Genomic DNA, 22554 nt, shown 5'->3' with positions numbered 1-22554 from the left:
TCAGACACAAGTTTCCCAGAAAAAAAAGATGATTATAGCTGCCAACTTAGCTTCAGTTATCACCTGCCAAGATACTCAACTCAAATGCAGAAGAGAATGATACTAATGATGACAATAATATATCCCAAATGCAGAAGAATTATACATAGTGCAAACCATGTTTTTACACTATGATCATTACATTCATGTCCTTAAGAACTTAACAAAAATTGCCTAAAAAAGCAGCTTTATAAAAGCAAAACAATATATTTGCCAGAAAATTACTGATAAGACCCCCCAAAAAGCTTGTCACAACTACTCTTAAGAAAATAGAAGCTGTTAGGCAGATAACAATAATACAAACAAAATGTCTTCTATCAATTGATTTGTTACAACAAATCCCACATCTTCCCCAAACTATAACTACACCTGGCTGAATCATATTAAAATTTTTCATAATGATTAATCATACCACATCTTTATTAAACCACATTTCCATCCTGATATTTCTTTCATTTTTTTTTTGTTTTTTTTTTACAAAACACAATTAAGATTTGTAGCTGGAACTGAAGGAGCTCTAAATCACCATTGACTAGGAAAAAAATTGCATCAAATATTAGCACAAAAACCTGATTAAACCAATTTTTATATCTATATCATGCAAATTATATATGATGCACAAATAAAATTTATCAAAATGATTCAGATATTCATAAGCTCAAACTTGATGAAATTCAAAAAGAGAGTCAGGAAACAGCCAAGCAAACCTTGAACCAGTATGTTTGTTGGCTTCCCTTGCCAGGACCTGCTACAGTGATTGCTCTCATTAAGCCATAATGCACTTTGGAAGCAAAATACAGGTCATGCCTACAAGAAATATGAATATAGAAAAATAAGAATGTCAGATTTTTATGTCCTTAATTCTGTGCAACCAGGCACAAGGAATATGTATATTTACAGGAAATTTCAGGGAAATTAGGGGGGAAAGCTGAAAAAAGTTTCAACTTTCACAATCCTTGCGAAGGTTTAAAAAAAACAAAAAGTCCTCTTTTTTGAGGTTAAAATAGCATGTCACTAATATAAGTGCTGTGTGTGTCAACTTCAAGTGGGAAAGACGAGATAAAAAATATAATAAGTTTCACCGAAGATAAAAGATTACCGAATTGAAGGGGAGAAGGCATTGAAGAACTCCATTATAACAAATCAACAATACCCAGCAACATCTCCATTAACTGCAGACACTGAAATGCACTTAGCATGCACAATGGGACCTTCCAAAATGTTATTTCCAATGCCTCCGGCAACACATTTCTCATCTGCTGAGTTCAGATAAACAGTCCCTTTGTACATCCACTCGTCCCTCTCGATCGAATAGAAATCTTCAAACGGTTCTCCGCAAAGCGCGCAAATACATTGTCTTTCATCAGCAGTAACCATAGGCTCCGAGGAATCCTCCAAAGGCATGGATTCTAGGGTCTCGACAGGAACCGGCCCGCATGGTGGTTCGACCACTCCAGAAATCCAATCGTTGATGCTCGAATACCATCTCCGACACACTTTTTCGATGCTACTCATCTCCGAGTTATTCGAGCTGTGCCAATCCGAGTGACTCTGAAGTTGATGTTGATGTCTGAATCTCAGACCGCATGAAACGCATCGATGCTTTAGATTATCTAAAATGCTATCGATCACAGGAGGATGAAACTCGCGAATAATTTCTGTCTTGAATTGAATACCTATCAGATTGTCATCGAAGAAGACACGATTCAGACTCGATGACTCAGTGATTGGAAGCTCTTTCGAAGAAAACTGTTGGGTGGATGTAGTTGGATCGAGATCGCTGTTCTGACTCGAGCTCTCCTTGGACATCTGATTCGTCGATGCTGAGGTTATGAGGCCCTTCGCAACCAATGAGCTCAGGAGACTTGAAAGTGGATTCAGACCAATGGTGGCTGAGTTGGTGGAGCCTACCAGCGATGTCGAGGGTGGAGGACCAGGGGGCAATGGAGGCAAGATGCCATCTGGAAGAAAAGGTGTAAAAGATGGAGAGATCCCATGGGAAGATGCCATTTGTGCTGAAGAAGTTGGCAAAGGAGGGGAGGTCAGTGCCTGAGGGGGTGGAGGTCCACTCGGAAGGGGAGGATGCATATTCAAGCCGCTTGCCTGCTTGTTAGGCAAAATGTCAGTCTTCAAAACTGAAGCCAATAGATTACTGATGTTGGATTGCGTAGTACCAGAAAATCCTTTCGGCTGGGACACAGTTGCCGAAGTTTCCTGAATCGATGGATGTTGCTTCAGCTCAGGATGTGGTGATATGACAGGGAAAGATGAGAGAGGTAACAAAGCATGTGAATTCGATGAAGTATGGGCTTTAGGAGCTGGATTTTCGGATAATGAGGTAAACGAGTCATGGCTGCCTGGAGAAAATGCATCGCGATTAAACTGATCTGTGAGCTGGCTGGATTTCTGACCTATTTGAGACGAGCGAACTTGAAGATAATCTTGGTCGATTAGACTATGTTGTTGAAGGGGAGAAGATGGGATGGAAGGGAAGTTGGGTGAAGGAGAACGTAGAGGCAGTGGCCCCTGCTGCGCTAAAAGTCCACTTGATCCTAATACATCTGTAGAAAAGCCCAAGCTTGAAGTAGGATTAGATTGAAATCCAGATCTAGGAATGACTGAATTTTCATTTGTAGATAAAATACCACTAAGAGGAGTTGGCCTGTGCTCTGTTTGACTTGAAACTCTTGAAATCTTATGATCTAACCCAAGAGCTGGCACTGGTGGGTCGCGCAGAGGCGGAGGCCAAGCACCCTTATTTAATCTTGGCTCAACTTCTTGGCTATGTTGTTGTGAATAGCGCTCTTCAAGGTCCTTCAAAATTAAAATGAAAATTAAATTAACAAAATTGCATGAAAGTTATAAATAGATACTGTGCAAAATTTACTAAAAGTGATTCAACTGTCTATTTAATGATTAAATATTGTTATAGATTTACAGAACATTTGGGATCAAATTTTGATTTCTAATCTCTATTTTTATTATTTTGTTTATGTTTTATTTGACACAACACGTTTGGTATGTTTGATTAAAATATGATTATTTAAAAAAAAAAAACCAAACACCTATTTCAAAATCATGTTAATTTATTTTTAGAAGCAAAAAAATAAAAACATGTAAAACACACCCAAAAAAACATGTTTTTAAAAAAAAAATTAAAAACAAAACAAAAAATCATCCCAAACAAGTCCTTAATGGTCAAACTACATTCTTCATAAAATGTGCTCATGAAACTAATCAACATGAGAAGCAAAAACACTTTTTTGCTTAAAAGATGGAAAAAGATCACACTTCTAGTCACTAAGGGGTATGTCTGGGATAGTTTTCTGTCTGTTTTTCTTTTCAAACTGCCACCACAATTTTGATTGTAGAACTACTGTCTTGCTATTTTTTTTGAATTTATGTGGCAGAAAGTTATTTTTTTCAATTTGATCTGCTAAAATATGGTGGCAGCCAGAAAGCTTTAATCTAAATTTTTGAAATTAAATAAATTTGTAATTACCACCACAGGTTTTTGAAAAGCAATTTCTTCTGCCAGCTTCGCAGTTGCTTCTTCAAATAGCTGCAGCTACCCCAAACAGACTCTTAGTGCAACAAAATAAAATGATAGTATCACATAAAAGTAATTTAATGGATAGCTTATGAATTCTAGAATGTAATATCAACTTCACCAATCAAAGCATACCAGCTTTCTGTAGCAAAAATAATATGCAAGATTTACACAGAAACCACTCCTTTTCCTATGCATTTATATGTCTAGCACCTAAGCTTCAATTTTTACATACATGTCAACTTACCTATGCATGAAAAGGTGTATTTCACCTTTTAAAAATTAAAACGGTGTTTCTTTTGATGTGATATGATAAATGTAAGAAGTGAATTTTATGTGTTGGATATGTGTATACACTGGAATTGGGTGGCATGTATTTAAATGCCCCAGACAATATTAGACAATCCAAAACAAGATGCAAGGATTATCTGTTCAAGAGAATGAGAGCTTACTCTTGTGAAATGAATTCTATCATCTGTTCCTACAATCTTTGACCGCGGATGAAATGTATCAAATTTATTTAATCTAGAGCCAACTTGACCGGTCTCCATCGACATCCACTTGTGACTTTGCAAGCTGAGTGGCTTGTCTTGATCATCAACACTTACAGCGTTTCTTTTATTGCTTGCACTTTCATAATCTACGGATCTGGAACCCATATCATCCCAGATGTACTCTTCCTCCTCGGAAGTTTTCCAATTCTTAGACAAAGGCCAGTTTGTTCGATTTGAATGGATCGAAGAAACCTGAGAATTATTTGGAGCGGACCCTAGAGTTCGATAGTTACCATAAGTGTAATTTGCATCAAAACCATTTCTTCGGTAGGCTGTTGATTGAGCTGCCCCGCCAGCCTCATAATATGGTTTGCTTGGCTCATCTGACTCACTAATCTGATCGACAGTCCTCCCCATCTCATCTAAATCTTTAACCCGGCCAATCCTCCCCACTCCCACATCTTGTTGCCGCAAAAGTTGGGAAGAAAAACTAGGATCTCTTAGATCCTTGTAACCTTTTCGTTCATTAATGAAGTCACTTGGTTGTTCCTTTTGAGGGTGTTGAACATCCTGAAATGTTATTATTATTCAAAGGAAATTGAAAGGGTTTAGCACTTCAGGTTTATGAAAATTAATTCAAATTTTCTTTCCACAGATTCTTAGTTATAATGAAATATACAAATAAGGGATAGAAAATACATTCATGAACCTTATTAGATAATTCAGACCGCTGTCTCGTACTCCCAGCGAGAGGATTTCTTATGGACCTTTCTGCATCGTCGAGTGGAGCAACAACTTCATCAATGCCTTCGCTGCTTATTTCCTTCCCCTTCAAAATATAAGAAAATAATAAGACCTTTCAATACACACATCATCTACCTCAAAACAACAGACTTACAAAAAGCCATTTTATTTCAAAGAAAAGTTAAAATATAAAATGCTGGCGGATAATATGGTCAGAATATTGTCGGCCAAGCTTTGCATTTCATGTGAAAACAAAGTTTTGATTGATATGCAAAATATCAAATATAAATCCCTACCTATGCAACACAGATTTAAATCAAGAATCATGGCTAGACATAAGTCAAAATTAAATCAAACCATTTCATGAATTTAACTATATTTATTTTATTAGGTTATTTTGATTTAAAATTAAAAAGGCATTAGCTTAAAAGAAATCATTGCCAATTTAAATTCAATGATAGGATAAGATTTAGGTTTGAATCAGATCATAGGATTGGTTTAATTTAAATTGCAATACTATTATGGGGGATTTAAACTTACACAGATTTTATATATTAACACATCTGACACTTAAAGTTTGATATTTAGTTAGTATTATAATCACATCAAAACAAATGCATAAAAAGGTGTATTCCACTTTTAAAATTAGCAATAGTAATATTTTTTATATGATGTTAAAATTTTAAGTGTTAAACAACTAAATATTCACATTTAGATGATGGATGTGTAAATATATAATAATTATGTGGTATGTATGTAAATCCCCCTGCAATTACGATAAACAAGGGACAAAGAATGTTCTTACAAATAGTATAGGTTAAAAAGAGAAATTTCCGTCGATCTCAACCTCCTGATGGCAATCATAAAAAAATGATTCCCAATCACTTTCCATCATTTGTTCTCTCACAACCAAATTATGCAGCATAAGAATTTCCTGACCCCTTGTCCAAATTCCCATCTCACTGGAAAACTCGTTCTTGAAAAATCTGTTGATTTTTTTCAGCTCTTCAATTTCTTCAGGAAACAAAGACTCTTCTTCATCTTTTTAATTCTCTAATAAATCAAGCAAATTTCAAGAGAAACGCGAAGCCCAAAAGTGACAAACAATTCAAGATTTATATCAATTAGATATCAGAATTAAAATTCTAAAGTCAATGCCTACACCATCACCATGTTTCTTTCATGTTAACCTTCTCAAACTCTCACCCAAGCAAAATCAAAATCATCCCAAACCCCTAATAAAAAACTTTCCGAAAAATAAAAAAGCAACTTCTCTTATCCATTCCAAAAAGCTAAACAGCCCATTTAATTAGAAAATTGCAAGCTTCTACGAATTCAAGTGCTCGGCTTAATTAGAAATTTGTGAACATTTTGCCATCCATATTGGCAATAAAAACATCTAAATAAAATTAGCATAACTTGCATTCATCAAACTCATCATTTAATTATATTTCTCGCCCATCATGTTGCTTGCATGTAAACAATTGAAACAGATATTAGATGCCTTGGTAGATAAAGTTAAAGCATAATGTAAAATAATTGAACAGACATAGCAACATGCATTTACAAATTTAAAATTTAGGGGAAAAATTTACATACATAGCACACAATTTTTATATACTTACATATCTCACACCTAAACTTTCATATTTACATACATAGCCTTTAAACCTATGCATGAAAAGATGTCTTTCACTTTTAAAAAAGTGGTAAGAGTGCTATTTTTTATGTGATATTAAAGATTTGAGTGCCATGTGTGTAAATATGAATGTTTAGGTGCAAGATCTGTAAATGCATAAGAATTGTGTGCTATGCATGTAAATGCCCCAAAAATTTATTGTATTTTTAGCTGAAACACAAGCCAATGTTCAGGAGAGTGCTATTGTAGCTGAACGGTATCATAATCTAAATCTGAAAATGATGCATTGATAGAATAAGCACTCTTAATACAAGTGACAAAAAAAAAAAAAAAACTCCTTTACGGGGTAGCTTCCTAATACCACCTTCCACCACTTCGCAAATTTTGTCACAAACCTAACATCCAATAGTAATCCAAGTTCGAAATTTCATCATCAAAAAGTAAATTAGAGTTTTTTTTTTTTCTTTTTAATTTTCACATAAAATCTCAATGTCATGCACCGAGGATGGATCCTCCTCTAATTGGTCAAAAAATACATGTAACACATTTTTTATCACTCTATTTTGTCAAGATTGTATATTTTTGTACTAAATATTTTTTTATGGATTGAAAGACTCAGCATTCTTTACGCAACATCTAGCAATAGAGATGACAATGTAACATATTACAATATATGTTTGCTATTTAAAATGGTATGGAAAGCACCTAACCTCAATAAAAAAGAGTTAACATCATGGTTCACTCACATGGACTACATGAACGCACATTACATATTATCAAAAAAATTCTTTTAAAACTTTCACATAACGATTACAATAATCATAAAAAAAACCTCAATAGCATTCTTTCTTCCATGCAATAATTCAAATTAAGAGATACGAACAAAAAATGATTTTTTATATGCAAATAATGATCAAAACTTAACCATGAAAAGATATTTGCCTATAGGAGTCAAGAGATGCACGAGGTCTGAAGGTGGTGGGAAAGGTTGGCTAGAGTGGCATCCAGAGGCACTTACTGGTAGTAGTGAATAGTAGCAACCGGAGTTGTCCTGTAGGAGATGCATTGTGAAAGAGATGAATGGAGACAAAGTAATACGACCTGTAGTGAGATGCAGCCTGTGGTGGAGAGAAAGATGCAAGAGAAGCGGTGTGGCTTTATAAAGGTTTGACAATTATTTTTTTCTAAGCCAATGAGCTGAAGATAGAAGAGAAGATGCGAGTGGGAGACGATGCAGTACAACAAAGACAAGTTGTAGCTTAGACTTATGGACAGTATGTATGTATGTGTGTACGTAGGTATGTATGTGTGTATGTATGTATGTGTTTGTGTGCGTGCGAGTGTTTAATAAATGACTCAGTTAACTTATCCAAAATTCTAATCTCACTTGCATTCGATAGAAGATTTGAAACTCCCTCAGGGCATCATCTTTTATAGCTTTTTATTTAAACATAATCAATTTTGAGTAATTAGAACTAATGTTGAGTTAACACAAATTTGAATCTTATTATAGCTTTACTTGAAATAAATTTAGATTTTTTTACCAATTCAAGTCGGCATGGACTCGTTTATTTCAAGTTTGAATCTAGTTTAACATATTTGAACTTGACTTAACGTCTAATCCTATTTCTTGCAATAGAAAGAAACTTTTGTTATTGACCGTACAAGTACCAAAGAGACAAATCTAAAAGCACCTTTGACTAAATGCAACCTTATGGTGTCACATCTAGGTCCCTCTTAATGTTTCATGGGTCAACACATTTTTGCTAGTTACCTAAAAAGTGCCTTTCACATATTCAATTCAATGGATATTGTAACATAATCTTTAGGTGTTTGGCTGCGAGTAGGATTTAGTGTTAAGTAGGGTTTCGTGAATCCCTTAAATCCATTCTACCCTTGGATTTAGTGAATCCGGATTCAAGCTGAATCAAGGGTAAAATTTGGGACCCTAAATCAAAAAAATTCATAAATCCACGGAACTCTTGCATTTTAGCATTTGCCTCGATTTAATAAATCGGATGATAAATCCTATTAAAAGGCGCTACCAAGCGCCCCTTCAGTGTATACTCATGAATGCTGTCAAAAATTGATATGAAAACCCTAGCTTTATAATAAGAATACAATTCATGATGGTAGAACAAATATATTTTCAAAATTCAGGACATAAAAATTAGCCTCAAATTTTATAATCATATTAAACACATTTTCTGTCTCAACTGATGAACTGTGAGCAATGCTAAAAATCAAATATAAACTAGTATTAAATATAAGTACATTTTTATATAAGTACATATAAGTACATATAAACTAGTATTAAATATAAGTACATTATTAAAAATAAGTACATTTTCTGTCTCAACTGATGAACTGTGAGCAATGCTAAAAATCAAATATAGCCATTAGTTTAGTTATTATTGCCTCGATAAAGTATGAGAACTAGTATTAAATATAAGTACATTTTTATGGTACTTTCATATAATGTGCAATCTATCACAACTAATTGTAGTGTTTCATCTATTGTATATTCTTAATTGTTATCATATGTCATTAACAATGTGGAAAAGAATATTATTAATGAAATTACAACAGCTGATTCTAAAGTGGAAAAATCAACCTTTTACAAATAACTACTGGTTCACATATAATACGCTAATGAAGATGTGCCAACTCAAATAGAAAAGTCGGGTGCAAGTTCAAGTTAACGGGTTGAATTTGGACACAACCCAAATTTGCCATTAAAAGGGTTGAGGAGTTTAATCTAAATCCGACCTGCCAATGATGTGACTAACCAAATCAAACCGAAACAATGCATTTAAAATATTTATTAGCAAGTACAAATTTAAAAGATAATAAGCATATAATACATCAATACACGAAAAAAAATGTCTCACCAAATAATAAATGTAAACTAATAAAAATGAAATTAGATATAAATAATTCTAAGAGTTGGTGGTTCATAATAAGGTCAGCGAATCAACCCGAAAATAACCCGAAAATAAATGAATCAAATTATTTAACCTGAACCCGACCCGAAAGTTGATCAAGTCAACCCAAACCCAAATCTTCCAAATCAAATTTGTGCATGATTAATGTTTCATGACATTTATTAACACTCTCACAGAAAAAAAATGTCATAAGTTGGACTCTTTGAAGGCGTTCTTTTAAAACACGAGGAATTAAGGCAATAAAAACTCAAATAAAAAATCATAGCTAGAACCAAGCCTTAGATTGAACCAAATAGATTTATGAGTTTAATTTTATTCTTAGGCCATTCTTATTAAAACTAGGAAGGCATTATACTAATTTTAAATTATCTTATACTTCAACTTTTAATATAAATTAGATGATGAGATAAGATCTTGAGTTTAGTTATTTAGATAGAATTAATTTTTCACATGAATTGCAACAAATTTCTATATATATTTAATTCATAAATTTATTATTATAAAAAAGGGGTATTGCAGGATGATGAATTAACAGGTAATTTTTTAATCAAATTTATTTTTAAATAAATTAAAAATTTTACTTAGTCCCTCCACCTCTCTCTAGTCCATAAATAACTTCTCTCATCCAGATAGTCCTCTAGAAATCTAAAACTTGCAATCTCTTTCTACTCTTTTGCGTCTTCGTTCCCATTAAGGAAGCATTAATCTCATTAATTCCAAATTCTTCTTCCCGCATTTTATTCTCACAAGAGAGCCTGATCATTAAGAGATCTCTATTGTTTCTTTAAGAAACAAATATCTCTTCTTTCATCCCATCAAATCAAGAAATCAAGCAAAAATTTTATGAGAAACAAGCAATAAGAAAGTGATCCACATTTCACATTAACCTTAAACACCCCCACTAATGCAACATCTTCACAATCAAGATCTTGATCCCCACCTCACTAATGCAACTCCTTCTGAGCTTCATAATAATAGAGCACAAATACAAAGCACATCATCCATCTTTGTGAGAATACTTCCTATTTAACTTGTCGTGGGAGTACCTAACCAAACCTTACCCTTTAAAAAATATATAATGAGAGTGTAGAGGCCAAGATGTGAAAAGTGAAAACCTCAAGTAAAATAATTATATTCCTAGTCAAATGATTACTACAACTAGCATACTGGTTGCAATATCTAATTTAATAATCAAAACGTAGTTTATATTAATGAAGTGGCTTTGGCTATTCATGGATGAAAATTATCAGCAAGATGAAGGTTAATTAAGTTCTATGTTCCAATGCAAATGACTATTAAAATGCACTTGGAAGAATTAAGCATCTATTACCATTCAAAATAGCTGGATAAAAGTATCCATATGTTGTAGCCCACGTCTGGATAAATATAATCAAACAAAAGATTGACCATTAACTCGGGTTATAAAAGAGAAAAGGGAAGATTTGAAAGGAGCAAACAGGCCTAAAACTTAAAATAGAATAAATAGCTGAACTCTTCAACATAATTTCTATGATAGCAGGTATAGACATAAAAATATCAAAAGAGCAATTAAACTACACAAAAAAAAAATGTTTTAAGGAAGGCGGGTCTAATGAATAATCACTCCTATTCTGCATTTATTTCAAGAAAAAAACGCATGTGTGGCAATATGTACTCTAGTAACCACAACCACATAAAACACATGAATTCTAACCAAGTTTTGCATTATTAGTAATAAAAAACTATAAATAGGAGCTATGCATCTAAAATATAAAATGGATATAAACATAGACGCAATTTGTGCAATGAGAAACAATAGGAATAAAGTGTTGTGCATAAATAGAAACCATGATTAAACAGAATCCTTCTTTTTATCAATGTCAGAACACAGATATGACCATTAAATAGCCTATGAAAGAGCAATAAAAATATTTAAGCATAAAAATTAGACCTAGAACTTGAATAAAATTGCCAGCTAAATAGCTTAATAGAATTTTTCTGCAACAAGAGCAAGAGATATGAAAATATTAAAACAGAAATTCAACTAGTCCAATAAACTTCTTAAGATGCCAAATTTAATGTGCAATATATTCTCATATTCTGCATTTGCTTTAACAAAAATTGTGAACACATACTACAGGAACGCATAAAAGCAATGAATTCTGGCCCAATACTCTAACCTTAGTAGATGAAATGCAATAAATAATAAAACGAATCTGGCGTAAGCACAAGGATTGCTCATAATATAAAAGCGCAACTAAAAGTTGTTTTTGTGACAAAATCTTCTTTAAGAAAATCACCTTTATTTTGTAAACAACATATAAAAACACTTAGATGGCAATTGTTTCTTATTCAAATAGTATGAATGGCATCAACCCAAGAATTTTAAACATGCTCCTTGAATGACAGCCCTAAATGGTTAAAAAAAAAGAAAGTCTGGTGCGTAAAGAGGAGCTAAGAGAAATATCAAGATTTGTTCTTTTCCAATGACAAAGTCTACTGGGTGAAGTTACACCAGTAAGAAAGTTGAAGCATGTGCATCATTGATGAAGTTATCAATGAACATTAACTCAGATGTGTGACATACCTCATAATTGTTCTGTATTTACATATCTAAAACCTAAACATCAATATTTACATGCGTAACACTCAAGCCTTTAACATCACATTAAATTTTCTTTTTAAAAGTAAAATAAACCTTCTCATGCAAAAGTTTATGACACCAAAGTGTTATTAGTGTAAATATCAAATTTTGGGTGTTAAATATGAAATACAAAAAATTTGTCGAGTATGTATGCAAATTTCCCTAAAATTAAACAAAATTGCTCCACTGCCGTTACCTTTGTGGATTGTTGAAAGCGTTGTCTGGCCTCCAAATACTTTGGATTAACATGAATACTGTGCGGGGACCTTTGTGATTGAGCATCTGACCTTGTTCCTGTGCCTCCAGATGACCCATTTATGACATTTTGAAATCCCAATTCGTGCTCGATTGATTGGAGGCAAGAAGTGGGGAAATACCCTTTCCATGTTCCGAATAGATGCCTCAAGCTATGATGTATGGAAGGATCAACTTGTTTGTAGGCTTTGCAGAATACCTAAGTTGAGGAAAAGATTGCAGGAAACCCCAATAGAAAAATCAATTAGCATATCAGACTATGACCTTAAAATAAAAAGCTGTATTTACATACATACCACCCAATTACTATGTATTTACATATCTAACACCTCAACTTTATTTTTTTACATTTATACCACCCAAATCTTTCATATCACATAAAAAATGCTACTATTTTAACTTTTTAGGAGTAATACCCCTTTTCATGCATATATCACGTGACATATATGTAAAAATTGAATTTTAGGTGATGAATACGTAAATGCATCGGAATTAAGTGGTACGTATGTAAATTTTCCAATTAACAATAGTGATTTTGAAATTAGAAAGAGAAAAAGAGGTGATAGAATGATAACGATGAATGTTACTTGGCATAAATTGAAAGAAGAGCTTATAGCTAAAATGCAAAACATTAATATTTATCATCAAATATAAGGAGGAAGAAAGAAGGCACAAGCAGTAAGAAAGTCATAAAACAGGTGATGAATCATGAATGGAATAACTGAAAGAGTAATCTACCTGTGGCAATCTTGCAGCAAAATATTTAATATAATCTCCTCCAATATTCTTCACAATGCTATCAAGAAGATATAAAGATGGCAACTTTTGTTCACTAGGAACCTGCAAATAAGCACAAAGAACACGCAAAAGAAAACATCACAATGAAATAGTCGATATTGTCATAAAGAAGCAAAAGATGATAGCATACTACCGTAAAAATTTAAAGAACAAGAATATATCCAAACTATGACAAATAATCACAAAATCATACAAAACATTGGCAAAATGAGCAAACCAAAAGGATGGTATATTTTGTTAAACATTTCATTTCCATATCTATCTTAAAAATGTATATATACTTAAAATATGCTCAAAGATTCAAGCTTTCACAAAATTTTTTGATAAATAAAACAAGTAAATAAATTATCAACAAATGCTCCCATCAATGTTGTCAAAAGGAAAATTGATCTCTAACCTAGCCATGTAGAGGTGGTCAGAACTATTCAGGCGAGGCTCCAATGTTTCAAACACTTCCCGCACCAGTATCACCACTAAAGCAATGCCTAGGCAAGCACCTAGCACTCACCTCTATGATGCAATTTTTATAATTATTTTTTAAGCATAAATAACATATTATGAGATGGAAGGCTACAAATCTAGTAAAGGGGAAGAAAGCATGGGTGAAGAAGATGAAATAGATAAAAGCAAGGCTTAGATAATCTTACGTTATGAAAACTACCAACTTAAGGTTTTACTTGTTTGAACTTGAAACATAGCTTTTGGACATTGTGGGCAATTTCTTTTAGGCAATCTTTCCGGCAAGGTCTTTACATTTTGGTATTTTGAATGAAGTAAAATTTGGCAATGTATTTTTTCAAGTCAAATGTTTAATATTCTTGTGATGCTATTCATATTATTCTATCCAAAAGCATTTCTCAAAATCAAAAAATATGAAAATTTTAAGCTGCTTATTTCGTTTAGATGAACAACTAGGCTAATCTTAGCAACTAGGACATTAAGGAGCCATGTCTTCTTAAGGGCGGCTAGCATTTTAAATAACAATGATTCCAACATATTTAATATAAAATACACTCCTAAAATCAATAGTCTTAAGAATCAAGTATTAGTAGAAAAAAATGTTGTCGAGCAACTTTATCCCACCGAATTTTCCCCCGCCCTCTATTTGGCAAGACCAGTCGCACCAATAGTGATTTTCAAATATTGAACATTAAGATTATGACATGATGACTTTTACCTGAAGTAAGTTAGTCCAAACTCCCTAAATTCTTGGTAAAAAATAATCAAACACAACAGTTACATTGATTTCAACTATTTAAGTTCATGGTAATTGCTCTATTCATGATGACCAACATTTCCATGGCCATCCAATCTTTGATCCAACGAAATAGATGCAACAAAACCAAAGCTAGAAAGAGAGATTGAATAATCATAAGTTCTATTTTGCCTCATCACTATTCTGCAGGGCCACTTAATGCCAACACCAATATTCAAAGACATAACATTAGGAGTAACACAACATAACTTCTACAAATAACCAAAAGAGGCATGTAATTTCTCATTTTGTGCCCCTTACTAGCCGTTCATTGGTACAATTACTAAATGTAAGTTTAGATATCCTGAAATACAAAAAAGTGGAGAGTTTGAACTAAAACGCCAAACTAAAAGCAGAGCAATGAAAAAAAAAAAACCAAAAAAGATTATTTTGCAGCAAGTTAATGCAACTCATGCCCTCTAAATCGACCAGGTTGTTTCTTTATTACCAATAGAAAGAACAAAATTTTCTGATTAAACTTCGCTTCAATTCTACAGAAACACTACTCACTAAGGAGCTGAATGCAATAACAGTACACGAGAATCTCTCACATGTAACAATGGGTATAAAAATACATAAGGAAGCAGAGAAGCACAGCAAAAACTCTACAAACACACAAGTATTTCATCATACAGGAAAGCCACTTCTAATAAGTTCTTCAGTAACTTTCAATTCATTGTGATAGAGCTGGCAGGCTACCTCAAGAACATTGTCACAGACAGTGGCAGCAATAGACTTAGCAACATGGAGGCTCTCCCCGGCAATGATCGTAAGATTCGTGATAATAGGCTTCGAATTAAACGTCAGCTCCGCGAGTGCCGTCCTGTACTGCGCCACTAGCTCCTGCTGCTGCTGATAAGGCGCTCCCCCTCTCCCCACTTCCTCCCTCTCCTCCCTCTCGCTCGCCCTAAATCTCGGGTTTCCTCCGCTGCCGCCGGCTGCAGGCCTGGACTGCGCATAAGTACGGCTGCGATCGGATGTAACGCCGGCGGAAGGTCCCCGATCCCGCTCGCTCTCCTCTGTCAGTCTAGGTTTCTTCGCGCCCGGCTCCCGCGACCGGTCCAACACAGATCTGCGAGAGGCCTCCATCTCCATAAACCGGAGATCGGCTTAAACTAATTATAAATCGAACAAGAAGTAGCAATAGTTGAAGAAGCATAGACGTTTGACATCCAGCGATGAATGCGACAAAAGCCGGCAGCGACGAAATAAACCCTAATCGCGAGCTGCGAGGATATTCACAGAGAGTAAGAGAGGGGTTATGGAGGAATTTGAGAAGAGTAAGAGACAGTGATGGCTTTCAGGAGTAGCTAAAGGAGGAGGAGGGAAGCAATGGCGGCTTCTTCCCAAACGTGTGAAGGCGAAGAAAGAGATTGTACTGAAGGGGCTATGGGAATGCTGCGTCGTACTAAGTGAAATTGAGAGAAAAAAAAAATTTCTTTTAAATAAGACTTTATCCTTGAGGAATTTATATCACCATAGAAGAAAATTTTGACTTCTATATAAAAGATACATTGCATTATAATAAAAGCAAGAAATATATGTTTATTATTTATTTTAAGAGAAATATATGATGATGTTTGGTCAATAATTTTTTATAAAACATGGATTTTGATGCATTTTTAATAAAGAATCTTTAAATTTCAATTCAAGATCATTCAGACCTTGATTTTGGCAAGTTTATAGTCAAACTTATCATCTTGACGATAAAATTAGTTCAATTTGGATTCAATCAAGCACCAATCAAGTCATTGAAGCACAGGAACCACCAAGAGTCATTGGTCTCAATTCAATGAAGTAAAGTTTCTCTAATATCTTTAGAAGTGAAAAACTTTATTAGCTTGTTTTTTAGTTAATATCTTTAAGATATTTTCTCCTTATATAAAAATGGTTATTAAAATTTTTTATATGTTTTTGTACATAGAAATAATTGGATATGTTTAATAATTTGAAATTGTGATTTTAGCTATTTTTTATTTTTTAGGCCTATTTAAATAAATGAAGTGATTAATTAAACTTAGGGGTGTTGCTTAGATTTTTAAATACGTTCTTAAACCTTTTTATTTTAATTTATTTTGTCATTTCCAATATATTTTGTTGTTTTTAAATGCAAGATAATTTTGTATAAATTTATCAAAATTTTAGTTTTTTTAAAAGAGGTTCATATTGTATTCCCTCTAGAAGTCTTTTAACACATCTCTATCATGAGCACATGACTATCCCTCATAGATGGAGTTGCAATAAAAAAAATCATCTTCTAATTTTTCATTCATGGGCTTCATTTTTTTCTTTACAAACTCTAGCTCCTCATAGAAGAGGTTAAATAATATTCTTGGAAGCGCAAAGTTTTCTCTTGCAAGCTCTAATAGATATCTACCAAGAAAGCTATCAATCATAGATAAAAGTGTAAGAAAATTTTTCATCTTTAAAATTATTCTTTGCATACCCCACTTCTTTCTTACAGGCTCTGAAAATTTTTTATTTTATTTTTTGTCAAAAAAATGTAGACAATATTCTATAGGAACAGTACATAGTTCTCCCATTGCAAGGTCCAAAGCATCTCTATTAAGAGTAACAAACTATCCTACACAAGTGGAATCAATGTTATGCAAAACTTGCAATCCATAAGACAAAGCTCCAATCTTCTTACTAGAAGGAGATTGAATATCTCCATTTGAACATATTAGGATCTTAAGTGGGAAAAACTTCACCTCATGTTGAAGCTCTATTTTTCTTTTGATGGTGACAAAGTTAGGTGCAATCCAAATAAGAGATGATAGTTTATGTAGCAGAATATACGTAGTGTGTTGAGCAGAGATGATATTGAAGAAAGCTTGCAAAAAATATAAATTTTTTTTTTGAGATGTATTTTTTTTTCATTTTTTTTCTTATTAACTTGCTTGTTTCAATACTTTTTATTACAAGTCTAATTTGTTTTTTATTTTATTTTTTTTGGTTGAATGGTTGTGTGCACTTCTATATGTTTCCCATACATTATCTTTATAAAATTTTATCATTTTACTAATTATTGTTTTCATAAATTTACTATAATTTTTATACTTGTCAAAATGAGTAAGATTTTTTTTTGTAGAAACTCTCATTAATTTATAAATTTTTAAAAATTTTGACATTTGTTCAAAATATATAAGGAGAAAAAAAAAACCTCTTTGAGTAGTTATTACTCTAGTAATGCATGCACTACATCATCAATGTAGAAAAAAAATTGTTGAGGCATTAGATGAATTAGTATTTCAACTTACTTGTCATTGGAAACACAATTTAATGAACTATTTTCTTTCATAATATGTATACACTTATCTTTAACATTTTATTCAATATTTCATATATACAATATTTTCAGTATTTATTTTGATGTCACTAGAATAATTTGAGATATTCATATATGAGACAAAATATGCAGCCTTCCAACAAACTTAAGAGGGAAGAGACCGCTTGTTAGAAGCTGATACATGAACTATGAGATTTGATGGTTGTAAAAGACTTCAAAAAATGTATCTTGATGATGGTAAAAAGTATGTGTTGACATAATATTAATCTAATAATTTTGTATGCTACTTTAAAATAAGTTGATATGCAAGTTTGAATGATATCTACACTCAAGTTATTTGAAATAATAATTATTAATGTACTATCAATTTTTTTTTTTCAAAAGAGTAATAATTAATAATAAACTTTCAATTTTCTTATAAGAGAGAGATAGATTAACAAGAACATACCCCTCATAGAGAAGATTAAACAATTTACATGTCTTTTAGATGTAAATTTTATTATATTGTAGATGAATCATTTAATCAGCAACCAAAAGATATTTTTCCTAATAAAAGCATGGTTGCCTTGATTATTTAATTGACAAGATTTTTTATCAAATATTACGCACGTTTTAAAGATGTATAGATCAACGTGTATTTCCTTGTAGGTAATTTTTAAAATTTTTTTTGGAAAGTGAATAAACTTGTATGTTGAATCCTTTTAGGAGATAGGTTCATGTATTGTTTATGGGCTCATACAACCGGAAGAGACTTTACTTTAGGAGGAGTATTAAAGAGAAGTGGATAGGATGCAAGTCCTCTCTTTCAACGAACCTCGATACTTAATCTTTAGTAAGAGATTGAACAAGGGAGGAGAACAAAAGATATATATGGATGGAGAAGTATCTGAATCTCCCTTCAAGTGGGAGATGCATGCATTTATATTTCTATCCCCTTGTCTCTTCTCCTTGCCCTCGCCCCTGAGAGGGGAGAAAAAGGGAAACAAAATGAAAATTGTTTGATACAAGACCTATTTATGATGTCTTTGCAAAAAAATGAAGACATGGTTGTCAGGCGGCTCTTAAAAAAGAAGCAGACGTATGTTTGTCTGTAAGTGATTTCTCTTATGTGGCAGGTTGTATCCAAAGAGTAATCATGGAGGGCTCGACAAACTACTTCAACAAGCAAGTTTGGCAGATCACTTCAAAAAGTGGGCTTAGCAAATACTTTGGTGAGCAAGCTTGATAGACGAATTTGGCAAGCAAGCTTGGCATATGGTGGTGATAGTCTTTTTTTTAGAAAAGAGAATTTAGCCTTATTGGCCCATTTGATGTGATAATGTATGCTTAGCCCATGAGGCCTTCTTATGAGTATAAATTTAGTTTTCTGATTCTCTTGACTCTTCGAACATAAAATGTGAGAAGAAGAAGAGAATGAAGAAATTAAAGTTTTGCAACATCTAAACTACTTTACGTTATTTAGGCTTATAATTTGGCTATCAGGTGACAAAATCTGAAATCAATTATATTCAAGGTTCAATTTTCTCTGCTTGGGGGAAATTCGACTGTGCATGTAGGGAGATTAAAAGCTTACACTCATCATTGAGTTAGGGTCCGTTTGGCGCAGCTCCAGATTCTCAGCTTTTCAGCTGCAGCTGCGCTGCCCCAGGAAGCAGCTGTGGGGAAGCAGCTGCGGGGAAGCTGACTGTCTATTTGGTGCAGCTGCGTGAAAAATGCTGTGAGCCAGCTGTTTCATGTAAAAATGACCAAACAGCCCCTTGTTGTTAAAACTGTTTTAAATTTTTGATTTATTTGTATAAATATGGGTTTAATATACATAAAATTAATAAAAATATTATTTCTTAATGAAATATATTATTTTTAATATTCATTTTTATAGAAATTTTTTAAAAAAAATTTGTAATTTTGAAAACATATAGGTTTAAAATTTATCTTTATCTATATCTCAATATATACAAATATTAATTCATCTATACATATAAAAATTTAGAAACATATATTTTAGAAGCATAAAATTAATTCTCCATTTTGAATTCTTCAAAAGTTGATATAACTTAGAGCATTTACATAAATACCACATAATTCTTGTCTCAACATGTTAGACATCTAAGCTTACATATTTTCTTGGGTAACACTCAATTGTTTAACATCATATTGTGCATGACAATCTAAACAGCTTCCAGCTAAATGCAAATAATATTGGGCATTGTAATCCGTAAAATGATCTTTCATACCCATCTATAAAAAGCTTTAATCCTTAACAAAGTTATTTATTACATCACCAGGGCCAATAAAGTAACTTCTACTACCAAACACTCGTAAGTTACAATTATTTTGTCTTTCTAACAAATTACAAATCAATCACATATTAACCAACGCATTAGTAATTTGTTCTCGAATGGCCGTCATTTCAGTTGCACATCCCCTTCCTTAGACAAATGGTTGATTGTTCGTTGTCATCTCGTAACATTGAACTACCGATTTGGTTTTCAGATGGGTCTTCAACTAATTCCCGTTGATTTGCTTCAGCATTGAGGAAATCAACGTCATATCGAGACGGGTGTCGCCTAATATAATTGTGTATTGTCATCGTTGCTATCACAATCTGAACCTGCTTTGGAAACGGGTAAGGAGGCAGATCACGTAAGATCACCCATTTCTTCTTCCAGACACCAAATGTTCGCTCGATGACGCCTCGCAAAGAGGAATGTCTTTTGTTGAATACCTCATTTCTGTTTCTTGTAACATTACTTGCTCGTTCAAAATCAGGTATATGATATCTCGTATCAGGATAAGGTTTGAGATACCCTCGCTGTAACGGATAACCGGCATCCACCAAATAATACTTTCCTGTAAGATGTTGAACCTTGAGTTCCACATTTTAAAAAAATACAATAAATATTTTGTGGTGCAACATACCTTGAGGAGGATGGGGAAAGCTATAATGAGGATTTTGTGTTGCACTCTTGAAAATCCTACTATCATGGGCACTACCCTCCCAACTAGGCATGATAAATGTGAAACACATATTAAAGTCACAAACTGCCATGACATTTTGCGTTGTGGTTCCACTACGTCCGATAAATGCAACTTTCTCATCATTTGAAACTCGTGCATCAACATGTGTTCCATCCATCGCACCGATGCAATCCTAAACATGTAGCTCTAGTAATTAATTAATTAATGTCCTACATTCATGTTAAACTTAATTAATGTCCTAAATTCCATCCATTGAGAAGTACCTGCTAATCGTCTCTGATGAGTGCTGGAAGCGTTCCATCTCACCACGTATTGACTCGTTCTGTGATAATATATAAAGAGTAATCGCCAACACCTCACGGTCAGTCATTCTCATAAACCCATGGAGGCCATGAGATCAAACGAGTTCTGCTAAAAGATCTGTAAAAACTTCTTGTGTCATGCGGAACAAGTTGTGAAATCTTGTGGGATGCCCGACAAGAATTTTCGCTACCCATTTGTCTCCAAATTGTGATGATGTGTAACAGGGGGAACGGTCGATGTATGTGTTGTAGTACTCTACGAGCAAGTTGATAGCTGTGTTTCTCCTTCTACGACGTACTTGGTTTTGGTCCATAATGATTTATACTGGACATATTTTGACAAAGAAAAATATAGTATTAAACTAATCATCATTTGGAGCAGACCTATATAATCTAACATGTGACAAGTAATAACACAAGCATTTAGTGTAGAGGACGGGTAGAAAACAAAATAAACTGAAAAGTCTCATTAAACAACAGTTCAAATAACCATGTCTTCTCATAAACTGTTCAGATAAGGACATAGCAACTACTAAAAAAGTCCATTCAAATTTTCCTGCGCTCATAAAAATATCGGAGATACGACACCCTTCGCTCTTTGGCAATTGTTGTGAAAAAATTTCTCTACATCGAACCTTGAAGCAGCTCAACAGCAAAGTAGTAAAGCTCATCATCCGCTGCAATACTCGGATCCTGCTCTAGAATAGCCACAACCTCATTAATTGATGTTTTCTGCACTTTATGGGGGGCATCATTGGAAGAATCCATCAGGCATAATATCCGGTTTCTGATAGACGCAGCTCCAGCCTTTTTTTTTTACTCTCGAACCTAGATCGCTTAGAGTGGTTCGTAGATTGAATCTCAGTGGGACCTGGACTTGGGAATTCAGGTGAATCATCTGATAAGCTGACAACAACATTGTCCTGTGTTTCACCAAATCCCATCTCGCTGGGAGTGCATGCATATTTCTCTATGGCAACGACACCCCCGAACATGATGTCCAACTTCTCCTCCAAATCAGGTTCAATCCCACAAGTTTTATACTTTTTTTGTTGCGGGCACCACCTGGAAAAAAAACCCAAATCATTTTGTTCAGTCCTGAAAGAGAAGTATATTACACAAATTATGAAAAATAAAATTTACTTACGGCGAGCCTTTCTGCCCACCACTCTTTCGAAACATCAATGGTTCGCTTTATTGGATCCCAACACAAACCAGTTGAACCACGCTTTAAATCCTTCCAAAATTTCCAATCTTTCTTCAGTTGATCCCATTTGTTTTTCATTTGCAGCCTGTCGTACTCCCGTCCCTTGGAGTCTTTAAAATTTTTAATGATATTATGTCAACCTTCTTTATTGAAAAACGTTATTGGTTTATTGCCCAGTTCAATTTCTTTGATACAGAGGTCGCAAAACAACAATTTGATTTCTTTTTCCCAGAGTGCTGGTGAACCATGTTATTTAGTCTTACCAGTCATGTTACTACTACGATGAAGCAAAGAAATGAAACACAACAATATCATATTTAATTTAAAAAATGATTAAAGAAAGCATAAAAACGAAAAAAGACACAAAATTTGACGTGGTTAGGTCAACATGACCTACATCAACGGCAAAGGAGGCCAACAACTTTATTATAGCAT

At 33.6% G+C, this 22554-nt stretch overlaps 2 protein-coding genes across 3 annotated transcripts in view; both read right to left on the bottom strand.

The window, feature by feature from the left end:
• Window positions 1-232: 232 nt before the first annotated feature.
• Window positions 233-15757, bottom strand: LOC110033185 (polyadenylation and cleavage factor homolog 4). Of its 2 annotated transcripts, XM_020737091.1 has the most exons (8): window positions 15042-15757; window positions 13028-13129; window positions 12231-12488; window positions 4793-4912; window positions 4042-4653; window positions 2685-2853; window positions 1139-2600; window positions 233-846 (listed from the first exon to the last, which is right to left on the bottom strand). In XM_020737091.1, exons 1-7 carry the CDS (start codon window positions 15435-15437, stop codon window positions 1183-1185), a joined length of 3075 nt encoding a protein of 1024 aa, XP_020592750.1. In that variant the 5' UTR covers window positions 15438-15757; the 3' UTR covers window positions 233-846; window positions 1139-1182. The 2 variants fall into 2 exon arrangements, with proteins under 2 accessions (XP_020592750.1, XP_020592749.1); XM_020737090.1 differs by having other exon boundaries at window positions 1139-2853.
• A 5922-nt stretch (window positions 15758-21679) lies between these two features.
• LOC110033179 (L10-interacting MYB domain-containing protein-like) overlaps window positions 21680-22554 on the bottom strand; it is a 1719-nt gene continuing 844 nt past the window's right edge. Inside the window, exons 2-3 of the mRNA XM_020737083.1 lie at window positions 22079-22229; window positions 21680-21977 (exon numbers count right to left, since the gene is read on the bottom strand). Coding sequence (XP_020592742.1) covers window positions 21680-21977; window positions 22079-22229 — 449 coding nt within the window. The remainder of the gene's footprint in view (window positions 21978-22078; window positions 22230-22554) is intronic.

This window comes from Phalaenopsis equestris, unplaced genomic scaffold, assembly GCF_001263595.1.
Source record: "Phalaenopsis equestris unplaced genomic scaffold, ASM126359v1 Scaffold001111, whole genome shotgun sequence".
NCBI classification, from domain to species: domain Eukaryota; kingdom Viridiplantae; phylum Streptophyta; class Magnoliopsida; order Asparagales; family Orchidaceae; genus Phalaenopsis; species Phalaenopsis equestris.
This window is presented reverse-complemented; position numbering and strand designations above follow the sequence as displayed.

Excerpts from the sequence above, each read along its gene's own strand:
- LOC110033185 (XM_020737090.1), bottom strand. The coding sequence starts at position 15,437 with ATGGAGATGGAGGCCTCTCGCAGATCTGTGTTGGACCGGTCGCGGGAG. Across the intron at positions 13,130-15,041 it reads TCTGTGACAATGTTCTTGAG|GTTCCTAGTGAACAAAAGTT; the intron begins GTAGCCTGCCAG and ends GCTTATTTGCAG. Across the intron at positions 12,489-13,027 it reads TTGCTGCAAGATTGCCACAG|GTATTCTGCAAAGCCTACAA; the intron begins GTAGATTACTCT and ends TCCTCAACTTAG.